General features: G+C 43.5%; 2 protein-coding genes across 3 annotated transcripts; one reads left to right on the forward strand and one right to left on the reverse strand.

Annotated features, from left to right (window-relative positions):
- Positions 1-3852: 3852 nt before the first annotated feature.
- Polr2D (RNA polymerase II subunit D) lies at positions 3853-7836 on the reverse strand. Its single transcript, XM_037419077.2, has 2 exons — positions 7511-7836; positions 3853-4190 (listed from the first exon to the last, which is right to left on the reverse strand). The coding sequence occupies exons 1-2, from the start codon at positions 7691-7693 to the stop codon at positions 3939-3941; spliced, it is 435 nt and encodes a 144-aa protein (XP_037274974.1). The 5' UTR covers positions 7694-7836; the 3' UTR covers positions 3853-3938.
- A 3074-nt stretch (positions 7837-10910) lies between these two features.
- On the forward strand, positions 10911-18873 carry LOC119167570 (uncharacterized). Of its 2 annotated transcripts, none has more exons than XM_037419075.2 (2): positions 10911-11963; positions 18723-18873. In XM_037419075.2, the coding sequence occupies exons 1-2, from the start codon at positions 11308-11310 to the stop codon at positions 18793-18795; spliced, it is 729 nt and encodes a 242-aa protein (XP_037274972.1). In that variant the 5' UTR covers positions 10911-11307; the 3' UTR covers positions 18796-18873. The 2 variants fall into 2 exon arrangements, with proteins under 2 accessions (XP_037274972.1, XP_037274973.1); XM_037419076.2 differs by having other exon boundaries at positions 10912-11903.
- The last annotated feature ends 1216 nt before the right edge of the window (positions 18874-20089 follow it).

Here is a 20089-nt window from a genome sequence, read left to right on the forward strand (position 1 = left end):
AGTCGATACTTTCACTTCAGCTTGCCTGTTGTCATGGCATCTGTTAACGTTGAAGTCATCTAAGTGCTGAAGCTCCTCCGACCAGTCCTTCCAAGCTGATCAATGCTGGCTTGGTAACGGGTCGTCCCATTTCAGTTTATCCTTCCATGGTAGCCCCACATGGTATCTTCCTGCCTTGAACTCCATCGTTTGTCGTACGTACTCTAGCACATGTTCATCGCTCATCTTTTTTGCTGTTTTCTCCTTGATGCCCATGTTTTCCAAGTCCCAGAATCGCTGCAGTTCGTCCACAGTCGTGTCTGACTTGGCACTGACCTTGAGTACCATAACTGTCTATGATTTCATTGGCACACAATGAAGTCCTACAGGACCTTGGACCGTCCATCCCAACATCGTTTCTATTGCCATTACTTTTGGATGAATCTCGCGAATGCGACCAGTAACTACGGTCCAGTAATATTCTGCTCCAATTAATATCGAAGTTTCTATATATTTTCTTACTTTGTCCATCTTCTCACTGTTGTCAGCCAAAGGAATTCCCATTGATCTTGCTCTTTTGTGTATTGTCAACGGTGGCGATGGTAGCACGTCACAGGATATAACTTCTATCTCCAGTGCCTCAATCGTGACTGTCTCCGATGTGGGATCCTTCCTCACGCTGACCTCGACGACTTTCATGTCTAGTTCCATCTCCCCTCCTCCAAACGATCCTACGGTAATCCTTTCGGATCTTTTTACCTTGCACGCTAGTTTTCTTGACAATCTTTCGAGGATGAATGTCCTCTAGCTCCCGTTGTCCAGCAGAATCTGTGCGTAGCACCCGCTGTCTTCTCCCTTCGTCCAGGAAAAGGCTGTCTGCAGTAGTATGCACTTGTGTTCATCAGACTGCTGTGCGTGCATGTTGCAGGACTTGCTGGTGTCTAACCGGTCAGGTTGCGCGCTTTTATGCACTTGCTCAACATCACCGCTTTGCTGCTGTGCTGACTTTCCTGCAGGCGTACGTGGTCGACACATGGATGTCGCGTACCTTCCCTTGCATGTTTTGCAGCGTACGTTAGCTCGGCATATCTTCGCTGTGTGGTGAGGTCTGGTGCATCTGAAGCACCTTCGCTCCGGTTGTAAGGCTTCTTTCTTCTGTTGCATAGTAATGTTTCTTCTGCAATCTTCCGTGTAGTGTCCAGTCATCTCTCAGAAGATGCATTTCTTAACGGAGGTGCTTTGAAACGTAGCTGTTCTAGTCCGCCTCATACTGTGCGGTAACTGGGTCATGTATTTTTCCTCTCGTGTTTCTTCTCTGCTGTGTATGTATATCTTTAAAAACTCCATAATTTATTTCTTTCAAACCGCTCGTGCTGTCTTTTGATGCTGAGTCCGATTCTGTAGTTACTGGTCTGTTGTCACCTTTCTCTATCTCCTTCATCTTCATCTCAATCCTCATATCCACCAGTAGAGCAGATTTTACAACAGGAGCTATCACTGTGGCATAACCATTTCCACTCCTAAATGACTGCAGTGCTCGTGTGTTAACTTGAAACTTTTGGAAGTTTCTTCAACCCATATACATCTTTAGGACTCTTCACTGCTTCCAAGTTTGCAAGCTCTTTTATGTAGGTCTCTCTTAAATTATCTTCTCGTCCGAAGGTTTCTTTCATAAGAGCGACTGCATGCTCGTAATTCTGATCAGAAAACTGCAAACCTTCTATAAGGGACGCAGCCTCCCCGCTCAGAGACGCCAGAAGATAATTAAATTTTTTATTTTTTGGCATGTTCACTCTGTTATGCAACGAAGTCTCGAACTGATGCCAAAACCTTGGCCATGCTGTTTTTTCCCATCAAACTTGATCATTTCAAGACGTGGCAACTTAACAAGCTCATGCGTCTTCGAGATTTGGTTAATATCTTGCACTGAGCTTGCCTGTTCTGTGACTATTCTCGTAGTCAGTTGCGTCGCTTGTTCAAACTCTCGTAATTTCTCCTCTATTTTTGTCGTTGCAGCGATTATCTTCATCTCATAATACAAAACTCTTTCAAATTCTGCCTCTGCGTCGTCTTCTTCAAAGAACAGTTTAATCTGTTGTTAACTTGTCTTAGCGTCTGTGACACGCTCTTTATCTGGTTTAGAAGCGTCATAAGTTGCACTCGATCAGCGACTTCTTCTATCTACTTATCAATTTCGCTCGTAAGCGTCGTCACATTTGCTCAAAGCGTCTTCCGCTTCTTCGATAGGGCCTCTTTATTCATGCTTAAAACGTGTTGAAAGAGTTCTTGCCTGTTTATGTGCGTGGCCAACAGTCTTCGGTCGTGGTCCTTCTCTCAACGGTTCGTCCTTGAGTCAGACGCCGCTGCTTTGTTCTTCAACCCGTTGTTGCGAATGGGGTTGAAGTCTTTGCGTATGTCCTCAGATATCCTGGTCACGGCACCGTGTTTCAGAAGGACCAGAGAAACCGCAGAACCGATACTTCTTCGGTTTATTGTTGACAGAACAGGAATAAAAAAAATATACAGAGCGTGCTCCTGGCCACCTCTTCTTCTTCACCCCCGAGCTCCATCTTCAATCTGGTTTCTACAGCCCCTTTATATTTATATGTCATATATATATATATATATATATATATATATATATATATATATATATATATAATTCGAATTGGATTCAAAATTATTCGACCAAAATCTCTATTCGCACAAGCCTACCGCTCGTACTAGATGGATTCTAAAATTTTTTGTGGTGGTCCATTCGTGAGGCGATAAATTCCTTTTTTAAATCCATTCTATGTCTACTTGGAAAAATGGTACAGAGTCGCTTTAGTGCGATTTCTTTTTGGCTATTTCTGGTAATTATATTACTTTTAAGACCTTGTTCGCTCATTTGAAACCGGGGTTTCAGATGGATGGACAAGCCAGCAACTAAAGTGCTGCCCACTTTGAAAAAAATATTAAGTAGTAGTGCATTGAACTGTTTGAATATATAACTAGCTATGTTGACACTATAGCGTTAAAGAGCTCGTTTTGCAGAAATGCCGGCATCAGTGTCGTTGGTTGTGAGCAACAAATCATCTTATGCATGATTGAGAAATCGACAACGATGCATATAATAGAAATGATTAAAAAAATCCTGGGTCCAAATGGTTATCAAACCCGAATCGTTTGCATGGCAAGCGGGTGTACGCGTCTGCTTTTGAATGCTGAATGCAGCGAAAATAACTTCTTCTGCTTGGAAGTGCAGTGAAAGTAACTTTCATGCTTTACAAACACATGCGTCCTGTATACATGCTTCACAATATTACACGAGATATTGCCGTAATAATACCATCTGGCATTGCAAGATGCGATTATAATGAGTGAGTGAAACAACCTTATGGTCGATCCGGCATAAAGAGGGAAGAGGTCGTCGGTCTTCTTGGTTTAACTTTTTTCTTTGTTTAAAGCCGGTCACCCACTACAAAAGGCACATACGCTTCTGCTCCTATTCCCTAAAGGCCACGTAGTGTGAACATAGCAAGTTTGACAACATTTCATACATAATAGCAGTGTCCTGTTGCTAGTGCATACTTTGAAGTATGCACTAGCAAGAGGACACCGCTGTCATGTTCGACTCCTAAAGACAAAGCTTTACTTCCCCTAATCTTTAGAGCAGCTGGAAACAGCATTAGTTTGTGCAAGTGCCTCCTGTTTAGTTCAAAGCTACAGTGCAACATGTAGAATATAACAAAGCAAACAAGGAAACTAGTGTGTAGATTGAGGAAGCAGAGGAGATCCGCACACGACCTGTGGGAGCAGAGCAGACGCCAATTCAGGACAACAAGTGTCCTGCTGTCGCCGCACAGAATAGCGAGAACATCAACACCTTCATTGCAATAAAACTGGCATCATTTATTGAATATCATATGGAAATTTACAATGAACACACTCGCAAGCACATTGGAACCGGCGCCATCTCAATACTGGAAGCTGCGCTGCGTCTGGATGTCCTCCAGTATCTGCCGCAGCTGGTCATCCTCGAAGCGGCCCTCGAGGCTGGGCACGAGGGCACGTGCCTCCTCGGGATTGTCTGGGCACAGGTTGGCCAACTGGGCCAGCTCGAAGCGGTGCAGCTTCTTCTGCGCCAGCAGCTGCCGTACTGCTGTGATGGTCTCCCGGTTCTTGAAGCGACTGAACCGCTGGCAGTAGCCCAGAGTCTTCATGAACACCTGCACATTTGACACCGGTTCGTTAATCACTATATGCTTGCAGGCACCAGGTGATGTTTTTCGCAAAACAGCTGGTTATACCTTGGATAAGAAGTTGTACAATGTCACTGATACGAAATGCACGCACGAAGGAATGTCAAAATGCGCACAACAAAAATTTTGCGCAGCACTCACGAGTGGAACAAAGGACAGAAGAAACAACGAGGACAGCCATTGTTTATTTTGTATTTTGTCCGACCTGTGTGCATTACACGAGATTTTATCGTGAACACCAACCAACCAACTAGCTCAGTTTATCATCTTAATAACAACTGTTCACTCATCCAAAAGGCAAAGTACAAATGCCAGTGAGGACCCATAAACATGAAATTTTAAGACGTCTAAGAGATGGATGAAATATCGAGAAGCAATATAGAAAAAGAAACACATTGCCAACCAAGTAAAAAATGTGTTAATAATAATGAATGTTCAGGCTCCTCCATGGGAGCCTAGATATTCACAGACTCCCACACAGGAACCTTGCTCAGAATAATCATAATGATGCTCCTGAACAAGCTTCCATGCAAAAGCCAGAACACCTTTCACAATACATATTTACCTTGGTTGGCGCTATACATAGGTTGGCAAACTCGCTCATCAGTCTAAAAGACTGAGCGAGTGCACCTGAAGTACATTTTAGTGGGGGTCTGGGAGAGTCCACTGTTGGAATATATTGGTGAACGAAAGTCCGGACGAGTCCTAAAAGCAAAATATTTTTCACGAGCGAGTCTTCGTGGGCTCCACATCTTTTTGCCGACCTATGATGCTGTGTGTTTCTTTGTGCACCATTTTTATTGTTCTTTGTCAGTATACACTTTGCCTTTTGGGTGAGTACAAAAGAGTTACTTTGCAGTCATTTGGTGCATAGGTTCTTCCAAGTCTTCTGTAATTTGAACAGCATAATATCACATGTCTATAAATTAAACAAGTGACACAAAACAGATTTCCATGTGATGTCAAAACATGTAATTTTACACAGCGTAGCTTACAGCATCCATACACCTATTCACATGAGGAAGATTAAAAGGATTGCATTAAAAACAAAAAAGCCATGGCCAGAAGCAGCGGTGCACAGACAAGTGCAGACTCGCACTACTATATTCATGGGTGCAACCACCGAATAAATTGGAAATTTAAACACCAAGACGTGTACATTCACCAATAAATATGAAAATTATACATGCCCAAGCCTGAAACCACTCTCTTCCCTGTCCAGGGCAATCGAAGGATCACTAACACATGCAGATGCTTCGTGTGATATAGACAATCTTCCAGGACCAAACATGCATACATATTTCTACTTTTACTGATAATGACCTCCTTCTGTTGAGGATCACACTTGCGCACACTGCAATGCTCAGCTGAATTAGTTTTTCCCTTTTGAAATTTGCAGGCGCTCCCTCACCGACATTTATGCAGTGTCTTGCATTGGTCTACGTAGACCATGCAGCAGCCGAGTGAAACTTCGTAGACCACTCTGATTGCCCACTTCACGAGGGGCCTCATCTGCCTTTTGTTGCAAGATGCTGTTTTCGTCCCACTAATGCAAGAGAAAAAAACAAAGCGTCTTTGGGTGTCTAGAGAACAATCAGGACCCCATATTTTAAACCTACTTATTTTGAGGCAGTGTTAACATTCGGTGCACATGAGGCAAAAGACTTCAGGCTGCAGCAATTCTTTTGCAACAGGGAGTAGGTTATTGCGACACTGACCGAGCGAGGATACTTAGCTTGCGCTGGTCTGCCAATTTGAGGACAAAACTTGTCATACTTCATGTGGCCACCCGACTTTTTGTGAAGAAAGATTAAAAGTAGATCACAACAGCAGATTTTACTGCAATAGAATGAGGTGATTCATACGAAAGCACACATTTTTTTTTTTCTGTCAGCTGATATCTGCATACATGTTCTACAGTGAATGTGAAGTTAATATCTAACCATTCAAGCTTATTATCAGCAGGAGTCTCATGAATGACGAATAATCCTCTAACACGCACATAATTTTCAATAGTCTCGGCAGAGGACAGCACTTGGTGATAGGTGGCGAGACATTGGAAGTTGTAAAGGATTACATCTACGTGGTGACTACAGAGCCAAACCACGAGAGTGAAATAACGAAGAATAATGGGATGGGGTTCATTTTCAAATCATGAATAGTAGTCTACCTCTAACACTCAAGAGGAAGATATATAAGACTGGACTTTGCTGGTATTTACCTATAAGCAGAAACATGGAAACTTACAAGGAGGTCTCAACTTCAATTGAAGATGGCGCAGAGGCTGATGATTACGATTACTGTATGCTTGTGCGTCAAGATAGTGTTAGGTTGAAAAAGAACCACGAAGTCATCAACATATATGAAGTCCGTGGCTATAAAAGCTAAAAAATGTTACAAACAAATGTGCTATAAAGTTATCTGCACTGAACAGAGCTTTGTTGACAAAAGCAATTTTACCGTTCATCTTGATACAAGCTCCGACTGCCTTATGACTGTCTGACAGAGGTAGCCATTCAACATGGCTCGCTTGCACAGGTGGTTAGGCAGCATGCCACAGTTTTACAGGCACAGCTTGCATGCATTCTTAGGTTGTAACCGACTGTCGGAAGTTTGCGCGATAGTGAAACGCCTGGTTCAGAACAAAACGCAAGATGACAGGCAAAGAAAATTTTGCATTGCTACAAATGCTTACAATTCTTTGCATTGCTACATCCACGAGGGGGCAAAAGAGAGGACAAACAGACGGTCGTTGTGTAGACAATACAATGATTAAGCATTTGTACAATGTTGGTCGTTCAGAACAAGGCTGGCTGCCTGCCAACAGTAGCACGGACGCTAGTAAATTAATGTTGTTAATATCGTAGCATCATCGCCTAGTGCAGAGATGAGACTGCAAAAAAAAAAAAAAAAAGCTTTTGAATGACGGATGCGTCGGCATGCCTGCTGCTGTTCTCAACCATGAAAAGAAGACTTACGTAGGGTGTTGAACTGCGGTCGTTGCGTGTATAGCGTGCCTGTTTACAGAAGCGTTTTGAAAAAAGCGAACAGTCGGAAGCTAGCGCTCGGTCTCTTACCTTGTGTCTATCAAGTTATTGCGCTGCTAAGAATATACGCCCAATCCTACACTCTTATGAGCTGCAAGTGCGCTAAAGGTACCAGGGAATATACAGTCGTCGACGCTCCGACGCGTGCCCCGCAGCGCCCAGTGCTTCGCAGCAGGCATCAGTCGAAGTAGTGCAGGACACGCGTCGGATCGTTCTGAAGACAGTATACTAGGCGCTAACCTCGGAGAGTTCCTGCTCTTCCTCGGCGTTCTCGTTCTGCTGCTTGCGGTGCTCGAGCAGCATATGGACCTCGCTGATGAGCAGCGTCTCGGCGTTCTCGAACTCTTTCGGGAACTGCAGCTCCGACGCGTCCTCCTCCACCTGGTCGAGCACGGCCGCAGCGGCCGCAGGAACGCCAGCCATGGTTTCACCAACAAACCCGCACGACAACAGAAAAGTCCTGGTTAGGCGCAATATGTGTGAAGGAGGCAACACAAGTCGATCGGCGATTACGCAATCGCAGTACAGTGAACAAACACACCGCAGCTCGCTGCTATCACTTCACACAAGTATTTACAGCTGTTAGCACAGCGTTCCGTCAAAAAAAGCAACGCCTCCTAGATTTCCCGTGCCTGCCGGATGAGCGCAAAACGCCGGTCATCTATGACGGCGCTGCCTACGTAGGAAGTAAGGGTTTTGTACTCAGCCTTTGAAATTGGCAATTTTGGCGTTTGCTACTAATTTCAGAGAATGCCTTGTATTAAAAAAGTTGTTTGCTGAATGACGGCGTCACTTACGTAGGGTTAATCAAAATTACATTTACGCCTTTTCAAAACTTTTTAACGGTATTTTTGTTGCATATAAGCTCCAAAAACGTAAAAAAATCATTTGAAGACACCCCTACTTGAGTGGCGCCACCATCGTAGTTCCGACCATAGAGTTTTCCACAATACTTACTAGAGGGAACCCTGGCGCTAGTGTCTACGGGAGTTGCCATACACGGCGCTTCAGCGAGCATGGGAATGATGGGTAGTCACTTCCTCCGTGGTGGGTAAATGTAATACACCTTTTTCCTTCCTCCGTGATGTAATTAAAGTGAGCTAGAATAGGGTAGTGGGCTTGCTGGGGTCCCCTGCTTGACGCCGGGTATGTCACATGTGTGGTGGCGTCACCAGCGACTTCGATGTAGGGCACTGCCTGACAGAGGCGTTGGTGCGCAACTGAAATCATGCTCTTTGTGCGCTGTTACCCCATGCACTGGACGGAAATGCACGCGAATTTCGGCAGTGTAAACGGTGATGCTGATGTTGCTAAGACAATAAAAATAAAGAAAGAAAACTAGCGTGGAGCTAGGTGCGTAGGCCGTTGGCCTACATGTGCGCGTAGGTAACCATCTAGAACACTGTAGCAAGGTGTATGCAGCTATACTGTTAGCTTGTTATTTGATGTTAAATGAAACACACCGAATACCGTCAGTACTCGTGCGAATAAAGCTGTAGAAAACATTCTTTTCATAAACTCTGTCGGTGTAACTCGCGCGATTAAACTGCATGCAGAACTCAATGCATGCAAGGGATGCTGTGCAAACATGAGATGCATTTAAATTTTCTTACAAGTGATAAGCAGCGATGGCGAACTTTTCAAAGCTTACGTTGCACGGCTATCAATTGTAAACTGGATTCTTTGCATTTCTCGGGCCCTACTTTTGTCACGCACGCCTTTTACGAGCGTGTGAAATTATTACCGATGCTGACCTTGGCACACACTCGGGAGGTTACTATCAGCTCTTAATGTTATACATTTCACAGCATTTAAAAAGTTTCAGCTGCTCATTCTTTCTGCAGATCTCCACTATCTTGGCTCTGTAATTTGGCTATTTCTCCGCTGAATATTCCTATGCAAAGACTAAAAATCCACAGAAAAGAAAAACAGGAAGCCACTCTCCCGAAGTACTCGGCACAAGTACATGAAAATTTATTCATCAGATATATATTGGGCACAGTTGCTTACTGGATATTTCTCCTTCAGAAGCAGCGGCTCAACTTTAGATGCTTTGCCTTTTCCCGCTTCTCGGTTCTATCAGAATTAATGCCTTTCACAAAACCGCGTAACAATATAAAAGCTGATTACGTCTATTGAGAGGCCAGGGCATGTTGTGCGCACCCAACTTCTCGAGAAAACTTTTCTTTCACGATTGTCAATACATCCAAAATGCTGTCAGAAGGCAACTTGTGGCAAGAAAAGCACTCCGTAAACATGTTTTCTAGCTTGCTCACAAAACTGTACAGGTGGCTAGATGGATACAAGAGTCCACCTTTGTTACGAAAGGTGGTTAGAGGAGCGAGCTAAAAATCTCCTTGAACTGGCATCGTGAGTAGTGTTATGCAAACTTCGCAGTTTGTTTTAATGACACACTTTCACGCAATATAGCCAGCAACATAAAAGATCAGCCTGGAATCACTTCTAGCAATATGCTGGTTGCGGTCAATAGGTGCTGGCACAAAACTAGGCTCATTCACAGTGCTTGCACTGCCAACTGAATCGTCTTGTAGCAGTGTGTCAGTAGCAGCATTGATTTCCAGCAATGAAGCTAGCTCGCCTTGGTCACAATTCCCCTGGCTAACTGTTTTCACTAGACCATAGAATGAGAGACAAGTAATGGTTAGCAAAAACTGAGTTGCCGTGGGGTGGTCGTTGCTGCCGGATGACTGACGTATAATACCAAATAAACTTTCTAATGGGTCTTGGCTGGTCTTTTATGTCATTATGTATTTAAATGCTACTTTCGCTGTCAACTAAGAAAGCATTTCTAGCACACTGGTTATAGTCACGCGCAGTCCAGGCACGTAGATTATATGCACGTAGTCCCGTAGCACATACTTCGGCTGAAAATGAAGGTCACACATGGCAGATGTGTCGTCCAGGGCTTTGTCCGCTCGATGCAAATTTCGTTCCCATTGCTTCTTCGGGGCTGCATCCTTCGGAACGCCGAACAAAGACGGCTTCTTGCTGCCCTTCACGTGGATGTAACCTGTACGACAGCCTGGCGCAAAACAGTGGTTTTGCCGCCGCGGAAGCATTTAGCCTCGTTTGAGGGTCACTGCTTGTCAGGCCACATCACTGTTCGCAGAAGAACCTATGGGATTGAGGATGCAAAGCGCGACGAGTTCTCAAAGTAATAAAACTCGCACACACCGACCACCACTCCAAACAGGCAGCAACTGCCCCAGCGCCAACGCTCGCTACATTTAATGCGGCGGTGACGCCGCGCCGCGAAGGCGCGCCGAAGCACGTTTGTGTGACATTGGCGGCGTCACCGCAATGCATGGCGCCGGCCGGCGAGTGAGCCCACTATCAACGTTTTGCCCACTACCCTATTCTAGCTCACTTTAACTTTAATGTAATACACACATTTGTCTAATTTTCGTACTTCTGGCCTGCTTCTGGCTCCGTGTGTGTTCGTGTGGCTTGGAGCTATTCTTTCACGAAAACATAAAGGCAATGGCTGCTGCATCGCGCGGCGCAGTAGCCATCCCCACACAGAGACGGCTTCTGCGCCGCACATAAGTGACGTCACAAAAATTGTCATGACATACGTCGTTTCCGATTTAGCACGTTGTTCGAATTTACCGAATCGGAACGTGGCTCAGCTGGCCAGCGGACGCTCACTTGCTGCTGCTGCTGCTGGAGTACGGCTGGTTGCTGCTTCTGCGAGCTGTCTACAGGCCTTGTTCTGCTACATATTCGCAAGCCTCGAACATCATCTTCATCTAAGCTCAACCGCTCATTTTCACTGCTATTTTATATTTACTAACGTTGTTTATATCCATCCCAATACGTATTTTTGTGATTTTTCGCGTATAGGCTGATTTAGCAGTACCTGTGCGTGGCCCTTTCTTTGGTCATCCGTGTTAACGTGCTTCGTATCTGTGTCGTAGTGCATTTGCGTAGTTGACAGCCGTGTTTTAGATTAAATATTCACTTTCTTGTTTCTTTTTTTTTTCATGGTGTAATTCTGAATTGAAAGTGTGCGCAACATGACGCGTGTGTTAGTAGCGGGCGATTCAATGGTGAAATACGTCGACCAGTATTTCCCATCGCGCCGTGGCTTGTCTGTTAGCGTTGCCGCACACAGAGGAATAAGGATTGAGCACTTGCACTCAATGATTGCTGACAAGCTGGCCAGTTTTGATGTTGTCATTGTACATGTTGGCACGAACAACACTGTTGACAGTGTCAACATGTGCATGGACAAATATCGCCAGCTCGCTCAGGGAATCATCGAAAGCAATCCCACGTTGCATGTAGCTTTTTCTGCAATTCTTCCTCGGGGGCAGAATCGGTACCGCCAAGGGGAAGAACAGTTGTGTGATGTTTGTCATTTTAATGACCACTACAGGAATGTGAATGCCACACTCGCACAGCTTTGCCTGGAGAGGGGCTTCACTATCCTGGATAGTCTTGTGGACAGCTGGCCTGGATTCCTGAGCAGGGATGGTGTCCACCCCAGCCGGCTTGGCAACAAGGTGCTGGCAGACTTCCTGCACCGTGAGGCCCATCTAGAGAGGAGACACCCATCTAGAGAGGAGACACATCCAACAGTCCTACAAGGAGTCCAAGGCATCTGCATGGAGTGGGTGGGCTCGGCAGGAGCACTTTTCCATCAACTTGGAAGTCGATTTTCCAGCACTTGGTATGCATGCAGTTCAATATTCTCCAGCAGTAGGTGGACCTTCCGCTGCACCAGCTCCTGTCTGAAAAACCAGCAGTGCTCTCATGCAGAGACACGACACTGACCAGCTGGCCAGTACCATTCATGATATTGGCTTTACGCTCGTTGGCGGTGTCCGCGTTCGCTGCAAGGGAAGCAAGGCTTGGTGGACCTGGGACAGCCTGCCTTCCCCCATTTTCCATGGCACAAGTGTACCATGCAAGGGAAACACTGGGGAGAGGCCTATTCAGCCAATGATCCCTAGTCGAGGTGCAAGCACCACTTGTGACAGGAAAATAAGGAGAGCCTCACAGGAGCATGAGAGTGCTCTTGTGCGCTCTTTTGTGGGGGAAGAGGAGGCCAGTGCTGGAAAAGCAGCTGTGCCACAGGCTGTCGGCCAGTGTGGCGACAGTGAGTGGAAACTGGTGCAGTCAAAGAAGAGCCGGCGGAAGGCTGCGGCACTGCACAAGCAAGAACAGAGCTCTAAACTGTGTGCAGACAGTGAAGGCAAAGTTCTTGCTGTGACAGCTGCCAAGTCCATCAGGTTCACTTCACCAATGACAGCAGTTGTGAGCCAGAAACAGATTCAGTCTGCTTCTTCCGCTGTCTGTGGTAGAAAGCCTGAAGGACGAGCCAGTGTCTCGCACAACGTCATTCGTGATAGTTTTAAAAAGGTGCAGCGTGTTCCTAGCAAGCAGTTGAAAGACTGCTCAGTTAGTTCCGCGACTCACTGTGAATCTGTCATGAATGACGCTGTGAACGAGGTTTCTGTCTGCAAAAGCCATCTACCAGCACTGACTCGGGATTGCATGCGTATTGAGCGCGATCCTGGCACAGAGGCTGGTGACCCTATGGAAGCTGGGTGCACTGCAGCTGTGCAGTACAAGTATTGTGAGGCTGCTTTGACATCCAGAAGCAGGCCTGTCAGCCCTGGTGCCCAGGCTATTTGTGTAAACACTGGTGCCAACCCAACTGTCCTCAATAACCCAGTAAATACACTATATGGTGGGGGTAGCAAAGTTTATTTAAATGCAACATTTGATAACTTTCCTTCTTTTAAGAAAAGCTTTGATGAGTGGTGCAGGGAGGGCAGGCATGTAGTCATGATAAATAAGAGTAATAAAAGTCCATTCACATCAGAAGATAAGGATTTCGAGTATATTAGGATTAAATATAGCTGCATTCACGGTCGCACAATAAAGCCCAGGGGGATAGGAAAGCGACCAAAGCAAGCTTACAATGGTACTGGCTGTGAAATTACAGTATCGGTAAGCCTATGTAAATCGCCTACTCTGCACTACAAGATAACTAAACTACAAGCTAAGCATAACCATCCCACAGAATATTATGATTTGTATCCTCAGAAGAGGCTCCTGAATCATGGAGAAAAAGAATTCTTTGACTTAGCTAAATGTAATATTGGCGCAAAGGATTTTAAAAACTTGGTCGAGCAAAAAACTGGTAAGAAGTTAACTACAAAGGACATTAATAATTACAAGCAACGATTTTCTATTCCTATCCGCAATGAGCAGGCTCATGGTGAAATGGTTTTAAAGAAGGTAGAGACCTTGCTAAAAAATAATCCAAACTGGGTTATTCACTATGAAATGAATCAAAATAATAACCTGCAATTCATACTTCTTCAAACAACGCACATGCGTGAGATTTTGGAAAAGTATCCAGAGATTCTATTTATTGATGGAACGTATAAAGTGAATATTGAAGGTTATATTCTTTACTCTAGATTAGTTCAAGATGGTCGTGGTCGTGGGAGACCTGTGTGTTATGCCTTCTTACGAAATGAGACGACTGAAATTGTTGAGCCCATGTTCACAAAGTTTGTAGATTTCAACCCATTTGTTGTGTCTGCTTGCAAAGTAGTGATGATTGATAAAGATCTCAATGAACTGCGCATTTTAACCAGTATTCTTCCTAATTCTAACATACTTTTGTGTACGTGGCATGTGTTGCATTGTTTCCAGCAAAAGGTTAATGAAAAAGCTAGACACCAACGTGATCAGTTGCTTCCTCTCTTAAAAAGCAAGACTACTTCGATAAGCTTGCTAACCTCCAAGCTATGACTTGCACAGATTTCATTTCTTACTATATGCATAACTGGCACTTGTGTAAGGAAATGTGGGTACATGCATATCGGCAAGCCCTTCCTACATTTGGTAATAATACTAATAATCGCATTGAGTGCCACAATCAAAATATTAAAAATTATCTCTCTTCAAGCATGCATTTGGTTCAAGCAATAGAAGCATTGGTAGGTTACATTGATAATGATTCTTTATCTCTACAGTTCTTTAAGCTTAAAGAAATGAAGCTGAACCTAAACATAAATGATTTCAATGACCCATTTCAGCTAGAATTGTCCCGTAATTGCACTTCTGAGGCTACAAGTAAAGTACTAGAGCAGTATGAGAAGTTTAAAAATGTAAGTTATCAAGTCACTTCCACTCCTAATTCTTATGTTGTAGTTTCACCAAGATCACAGTACAGTGTTTCATTGTGCTTGGCTTCTTGCACATGTGCTTTTTATAACCGGTACACTCTGCCTTGTGCACATATTTTAGCAGTGCGTGACTTTACTAAGCAAGATCTTTTCGACAAGGCTTGCATACCAGACAGGTGGTGCAAGGATCATTTCCTGAGTGACAGCTGCACAACCACTAGTGCCACACCAGTGGTAACAAGCAGCATTCAGTCACCACCCTGTGTGAAGCTTGACACTGCACAAGAGAAGTATACTTATGCTTATAGGAGTCTTTGCAAAATGTCAAAAACCGTGGCTAGCGTATTACCTAATTGTGGTGAGAAGGAGTTAATGGAAAAACTTTCGTCCTGCGAGGCTTTCTTCAGAAATTTAACCACATTTCCTCGTAACCAAACTTCAGCAGCCATAAAGGCTGCACCAGCTCAGTTAGCACAAACTACTGCCACAAGTTATCTTGGGCATTCTAACAGTACAAAACTTGTGGTACCTTTGGTTAAAGCAAGAAGGGGGCGGCCAAAAAAAGTGAGAGCTGTCAAGCGTAAATTTTTCCCAAATCAAGTAAAAAAGGTAGGCCTTGCAACTGTTAAAGTAGACATGCTAAATGTCTACAAACGGTATTCTCTTTCAGATGCAGATTTAAATGTTCTGGTACAGGGCACCTCCATATCAGATAGCGTAATCAATGTCCCACAGTATTTAATTCAGAAAAAGTATCCTACTTGTGTCGGCTTTCAAGATGTCTTACTGGGCCGATGTTTACAATTCACTCAAATCAAAGGCCCTTTCGTTCAAATCTTGCATGTTCAGAACCCCAATCATTGGCTTACAGTAACAAATGTTGGTGCAGACAAAAACACAGTCTTCATATATGATTCAATTGGTCAAGATACCCCTCCTGACGCTGTTAGGCAAATCTGTCATATTCTAAAATTACAATCGCCAACATTAACCATTCAAACAACGAAGGCACAAAGCCAGTGCAACACACTTGACTGTGGCTTGTTTGCAATTGCCAACATGTATTATATAGCGTCAGGCAGAAAACCAGAAACTTTGAACCTTAACCAAGTTATGCTATGCAAACATTTGCTGCAATGCATACAGAATGGTATGATCGAAGACTTTCCCCTCATAAACTCCATGACTGCTCGCGTACAGCCAAGAGATAGTATTTACAAGTTACATTGTGTCTGCCGGCAACCACAATATAGTGGGGTAGTATTGGACATTACTTGTGCAAGTTGTTCAAGAGGATTTCACGGAGCTTGTCTCGGCTCTTTAGCAGCTAACTTGGATAAAAAAGTATTCGTGTGTTCTCAGTCATGTTTGCTGGTTGCCAAGGAAAAGATACATTCTTCTAATTAATAATAGCATTCCATTTTGGTGTAGACATATGGCAAAATTTCTAAGCATTCTTCATGTCTCCTCCTCTAATTTTTGCTTTTCTTTAAAGGGCCACTCACCGGGTTTGGAGATTTTGAGCTGACAAGTGCAATGCGTACATCGGGAGTTTATGGTCACATCTGCCAAACATTGCAACTCTATGCGACGCGGAAATGGGTCAAATTTCAAAACTAACGCTTCTCCCCCTTTTTTTTTTGGGTCGCGCCCCCAAAAAAGAAGGTTATAATGTGCAAGTATGAATCGCCCTACATACACAGCAGTGCAGTGACGTTGGTCCTATATGTATACGACTGTGCTCTGACGTTGCCAACAGTGGCACGTGACATGACGGAAATTATTTAACGTGACATGCGTAGTTAATGTAATTTGTTGCTTGAAGAGATTAATAAAACTTGGGATACATATTGAGACGCAATAGAAGAATGTGTTTGTCTTTTGCATTTTTTTCCCCGTAAATTGCAATGAGATGCCGAGCTAGTGTGCTGGCGTTTCGCATGCGTTTGTGTCTCCGCAGTTACTGCATCAAGCAGACTCTTGTCCTGGAAAAGAAATTAATGGTCCTGCGCATTCGAGCACTCATTATGCTCATCTTTTCAACCGCATCAAAGCCAGCGTTTCCAAACAATGTCGCAAAAACAGGCAGTAGACACAATACAATGCTGGTCAACAAAACAACACCGCTCGCGCGCTCGAGGGTTGGGCTTGTTTGAGCACATCATGTGCACGTGACCTCTTGGTTGGATGCTGGAGAGGGTAGGAAAGAGATTTGGCTTGTGAAGGCTACACGGGGGAGTGGCAAGGGTTTTGAGCTTGCCTCCTTTCATCCTTGTTTCCTGCTGTTAAAAAAAGAAGAAACTGTTTTGTCAGCTCGTAATGAACCGATTGAAAAACTTTTTGTGGTATAATGCTCTCCGTTAGATACACAACTTCCACAGTTTGTTATGGGACCTGGTGAGTGGCCCTTTAAGGACTGACTTCAGGGATCGAAAGTATGAAGTTAGGCATGTTGGTAATGCATAACGGATCACATAGCAAAAAAATTTGACCCAGGACAATAGAAGGAACAAACACGAGTGCTCACTTCCAAGAAGATTTATCTTGAAGAGCAAACACATATATACTCCTGAAATGTGAAAATCAGGCAAATCATTCAAGACGCCCACAACTGCCATGCGCAAATATCTTACATTTTCAAAAAAGACAATTTGACAAAGCCCGAGACAGAGTGCTGATGCAGTTCAGCTCTAGTCTACAAATCCTCTTTGCCTCGATAATTTCTCTTGTCATTTTATTTGTTGTTTTTTCTTCCAGCAATAATGATGTCCCGCAAAATCATTTTGCAGCCACACGTGCTGCAATGAACACCCTTGTAACCTCAAGAATGGTCGCAATCGTTTCTTGGCCTTGCACTGCAGCAGGTGTGGCTCCAAACCACTTTTGTGTGACACCATTATCATTGGGAAAAAAAAACTACAAGAGAAATTGTCGTGGCGAAAAAGGTTTGTAGACCAGAGCTGAACTGCATCAGTACTTTCTCTCACTCTGTCTCTAGGGATTTGTCAAAACGAATTGTCTTTCCTGAGGATGTAAGGTTTTCGTGCATGGCAGTTGTGGGCTTTTTGAATGATTTGTCTATTTTTTGCATTTCAAGAGTATATATGTTTGCTCTTCAAGATAAATCTTGTTGGAGGTGAGCACTCGTCTTTGTTCCTTCTCTTGTTCTGGGTCAAATTTTCACGTTATGTGATAAGTTAACTTTCTGCATGCACCACCTTATTTTTTTTCCTTGTTGTAAGCGAGTGGTGGAGCGTTAACTAGAAGTACATGAAAACATTGCCAAATGTATGTTACCCCAACGAACCAAATTCCTTTCTTGAGGCAATCCTTTCTGTGGCATTCCTTCTTTATTGACTTCTCATCACGTCAAACCTCAAACCTGTCTCTTTCATAAAAGTTCTAGAACTAGTTCTTGCTTTGTTTTGTTTTTTTGCCAAAAGTAGAAAAACTTCCCTTCATTGAGCAAATTTTCCTGAACTAAAATATATTCATATCTAATGCACGGAATGAAAAATAAAAAACAAGAAAATTAATAGGCTGATCACTAAATGTCAATTGAATAAGGATTTCGGAAATAATACCATGAATGGCACACAACAAACACTCATGCATGCAGCCTTTTACCATGTGCAGCTATAAACTGCAAAAAAAAGTATCAGATATTGTATATGATTTGCTTTTTTTTCTTTTCAGCAACAGTAACTTGCCCTTTAAGAGAAAAATATGAATATCAAATTTTCAAAAATAGTCATTTTTGAAAACTTGTCAATATATCAAAATGGTTTAGTTGATTCATGATTATGCAAGCAGTTCTTGCATGCCTGTGGCACTGGGATTGTTAATGTAGGCAGGCTGAGTTTGTAATGTTCTAAAGCCTCAGCATTTTAGTGTTATATTACAATATAACATTCAAATATTTTATGAATTCAACTATGAAATTTGCTCACAATGAGTTTGCTACAAATCAAGCAACCAAAGTCTGTGTATATATTGCCCACATTAACGTCACACTGCCACAAGTCTCTAGGCAGAGCCTGACCGCTACAGAGCGCGTTCTTGGGTGGCGGATAGAGAAAAGTCTTGCAATGAAGTGATGCTAAGCAGCTTCTATTAATAAACAAGACTGGCACTTGTGCCCGCGGACCAACAGGCAGAAAATACATATGACAACAGGAGTCTTTTCACTGCTGTGGTGGGCAAGTTGAAAGTTTCAGGTGCCATTTTTTAAACTCTTTGGTTTATCTGTTGTTTTTTTCGTCTGTTTTCTTCATCTTGTACAGGTCCAGTACATTGTGGACTCACCCTGTTGTCAAGTCGTCAGGAAGTTGGATGATGCTGTCTTCTTCTAGCTAAATTATGCAACTACTAAGAAGGGGATCAGAATTCTATTTTGTAGCAGTTATTTTACAAATAAATGTTAGTAAAATTTTTCTTGGTTGTAGTAGTGTCATTGTGTACTCACGGACCATAACATTACATAAGACAGGAATTCAAGTGCACAGCAAAAAAGTGCTGCTATGAGCACCTGTTATCAACATCAGCTGGTCATTCTTAATTTTGGTATTTTATTTATCGCACATCAAGTAGCCGCAATTGCTTGGTTTACAGGCTGAGAGAAAATTTAGCTCCCTTTCTTGCACGCCAAAGGTTGCTGGCAGTGAAACAGCGTTGTCAGCATTTTGATAGATACTTTGAAAATGAACGTGAAAACGACGGAGGGACAAGGCAAAGGCGAAGTACTGAGTCTTTCTAATCTCGTGTCTCCGTCGTGTTCGTGGGCGTTTTCCAAAAATGCATAGTTTTCAACTCAACCTTACTGATATATTGTGAAAACTTTATGAAAACATGAATCCCCGAAGTTAAGTGTAAAACTTTCACATAGAATGCATCACTTCTAGCGTCAACAGTTGAGCTATTACAAAACTTTGATAAGTCGCAATACACGTAAAAGCAAGTATGATCAAGCTTCACTGCCTGTGAAAGCACTGCGGTAAAGCCAGCGTGAGCAGAAGAGCATTACATGATACGAAATGAACGCATGCACAGGCCACTTGTGCATCAAACAAATATAAGCATTTGCGACTGCTCAGGCCAAATATGCATCTTGGCACGTCCGTTTCAGGCAAACAAAAGGACAAATACTAAACTATGATCAAGCTTCACTGCATGGAAAAAGCACTGCGGTAAAGCCAGCGTGAGCAGAAGAGCATTACATGATACGAAATGAACGCATGCACAGGCCACTTGTGCATCAAACAAATATAAGCATTTGCGACTGCTCAGGCCAAATATGCATCTTGGCACGTCCGTTTCAGGCAAACAAAAGGACAAATACTAAACTATGATCAAGCTTCACTGCATGGAAAAAGCACTGCGGTAAAGCCAGCGTGAGCAGAAGAGCATTACATCATACGAAATGAACGCATGCACAGGCCACTTGTACATCAAACAAAAATAAGCATTTGCGACTGCTCAGGCCAAGTATGCATCTTGGCGAGTCCTTTTCAAACAGACAAAAAGACAATTACCAAAAGATGATTGAGCTTCACTGCATGGAAAAAGCACCGCGGTAAAGCCAGCGTGAGCAGAAGAGCATTACATGATACAAAATAAACGCATGCACAGGCCACTTGTGCATCAAACAAAT

The sequence above is a fragment of the Rhipicephalus microplus genome, chromosome 6, assembly GCF_043290135.1.
Source record: "Rhipicephalus microplus isolate Deutch F79 chromosome 6, USDA_Rmic, whole genome shotgun sequence".
Classification (NCBI taxonomy): Eukaryota; Metazoa; Arthropoda; class Arachnida; order Ixodida; family Ixodidae; genus Rhipicephalus; species Rhipicephalus microplus.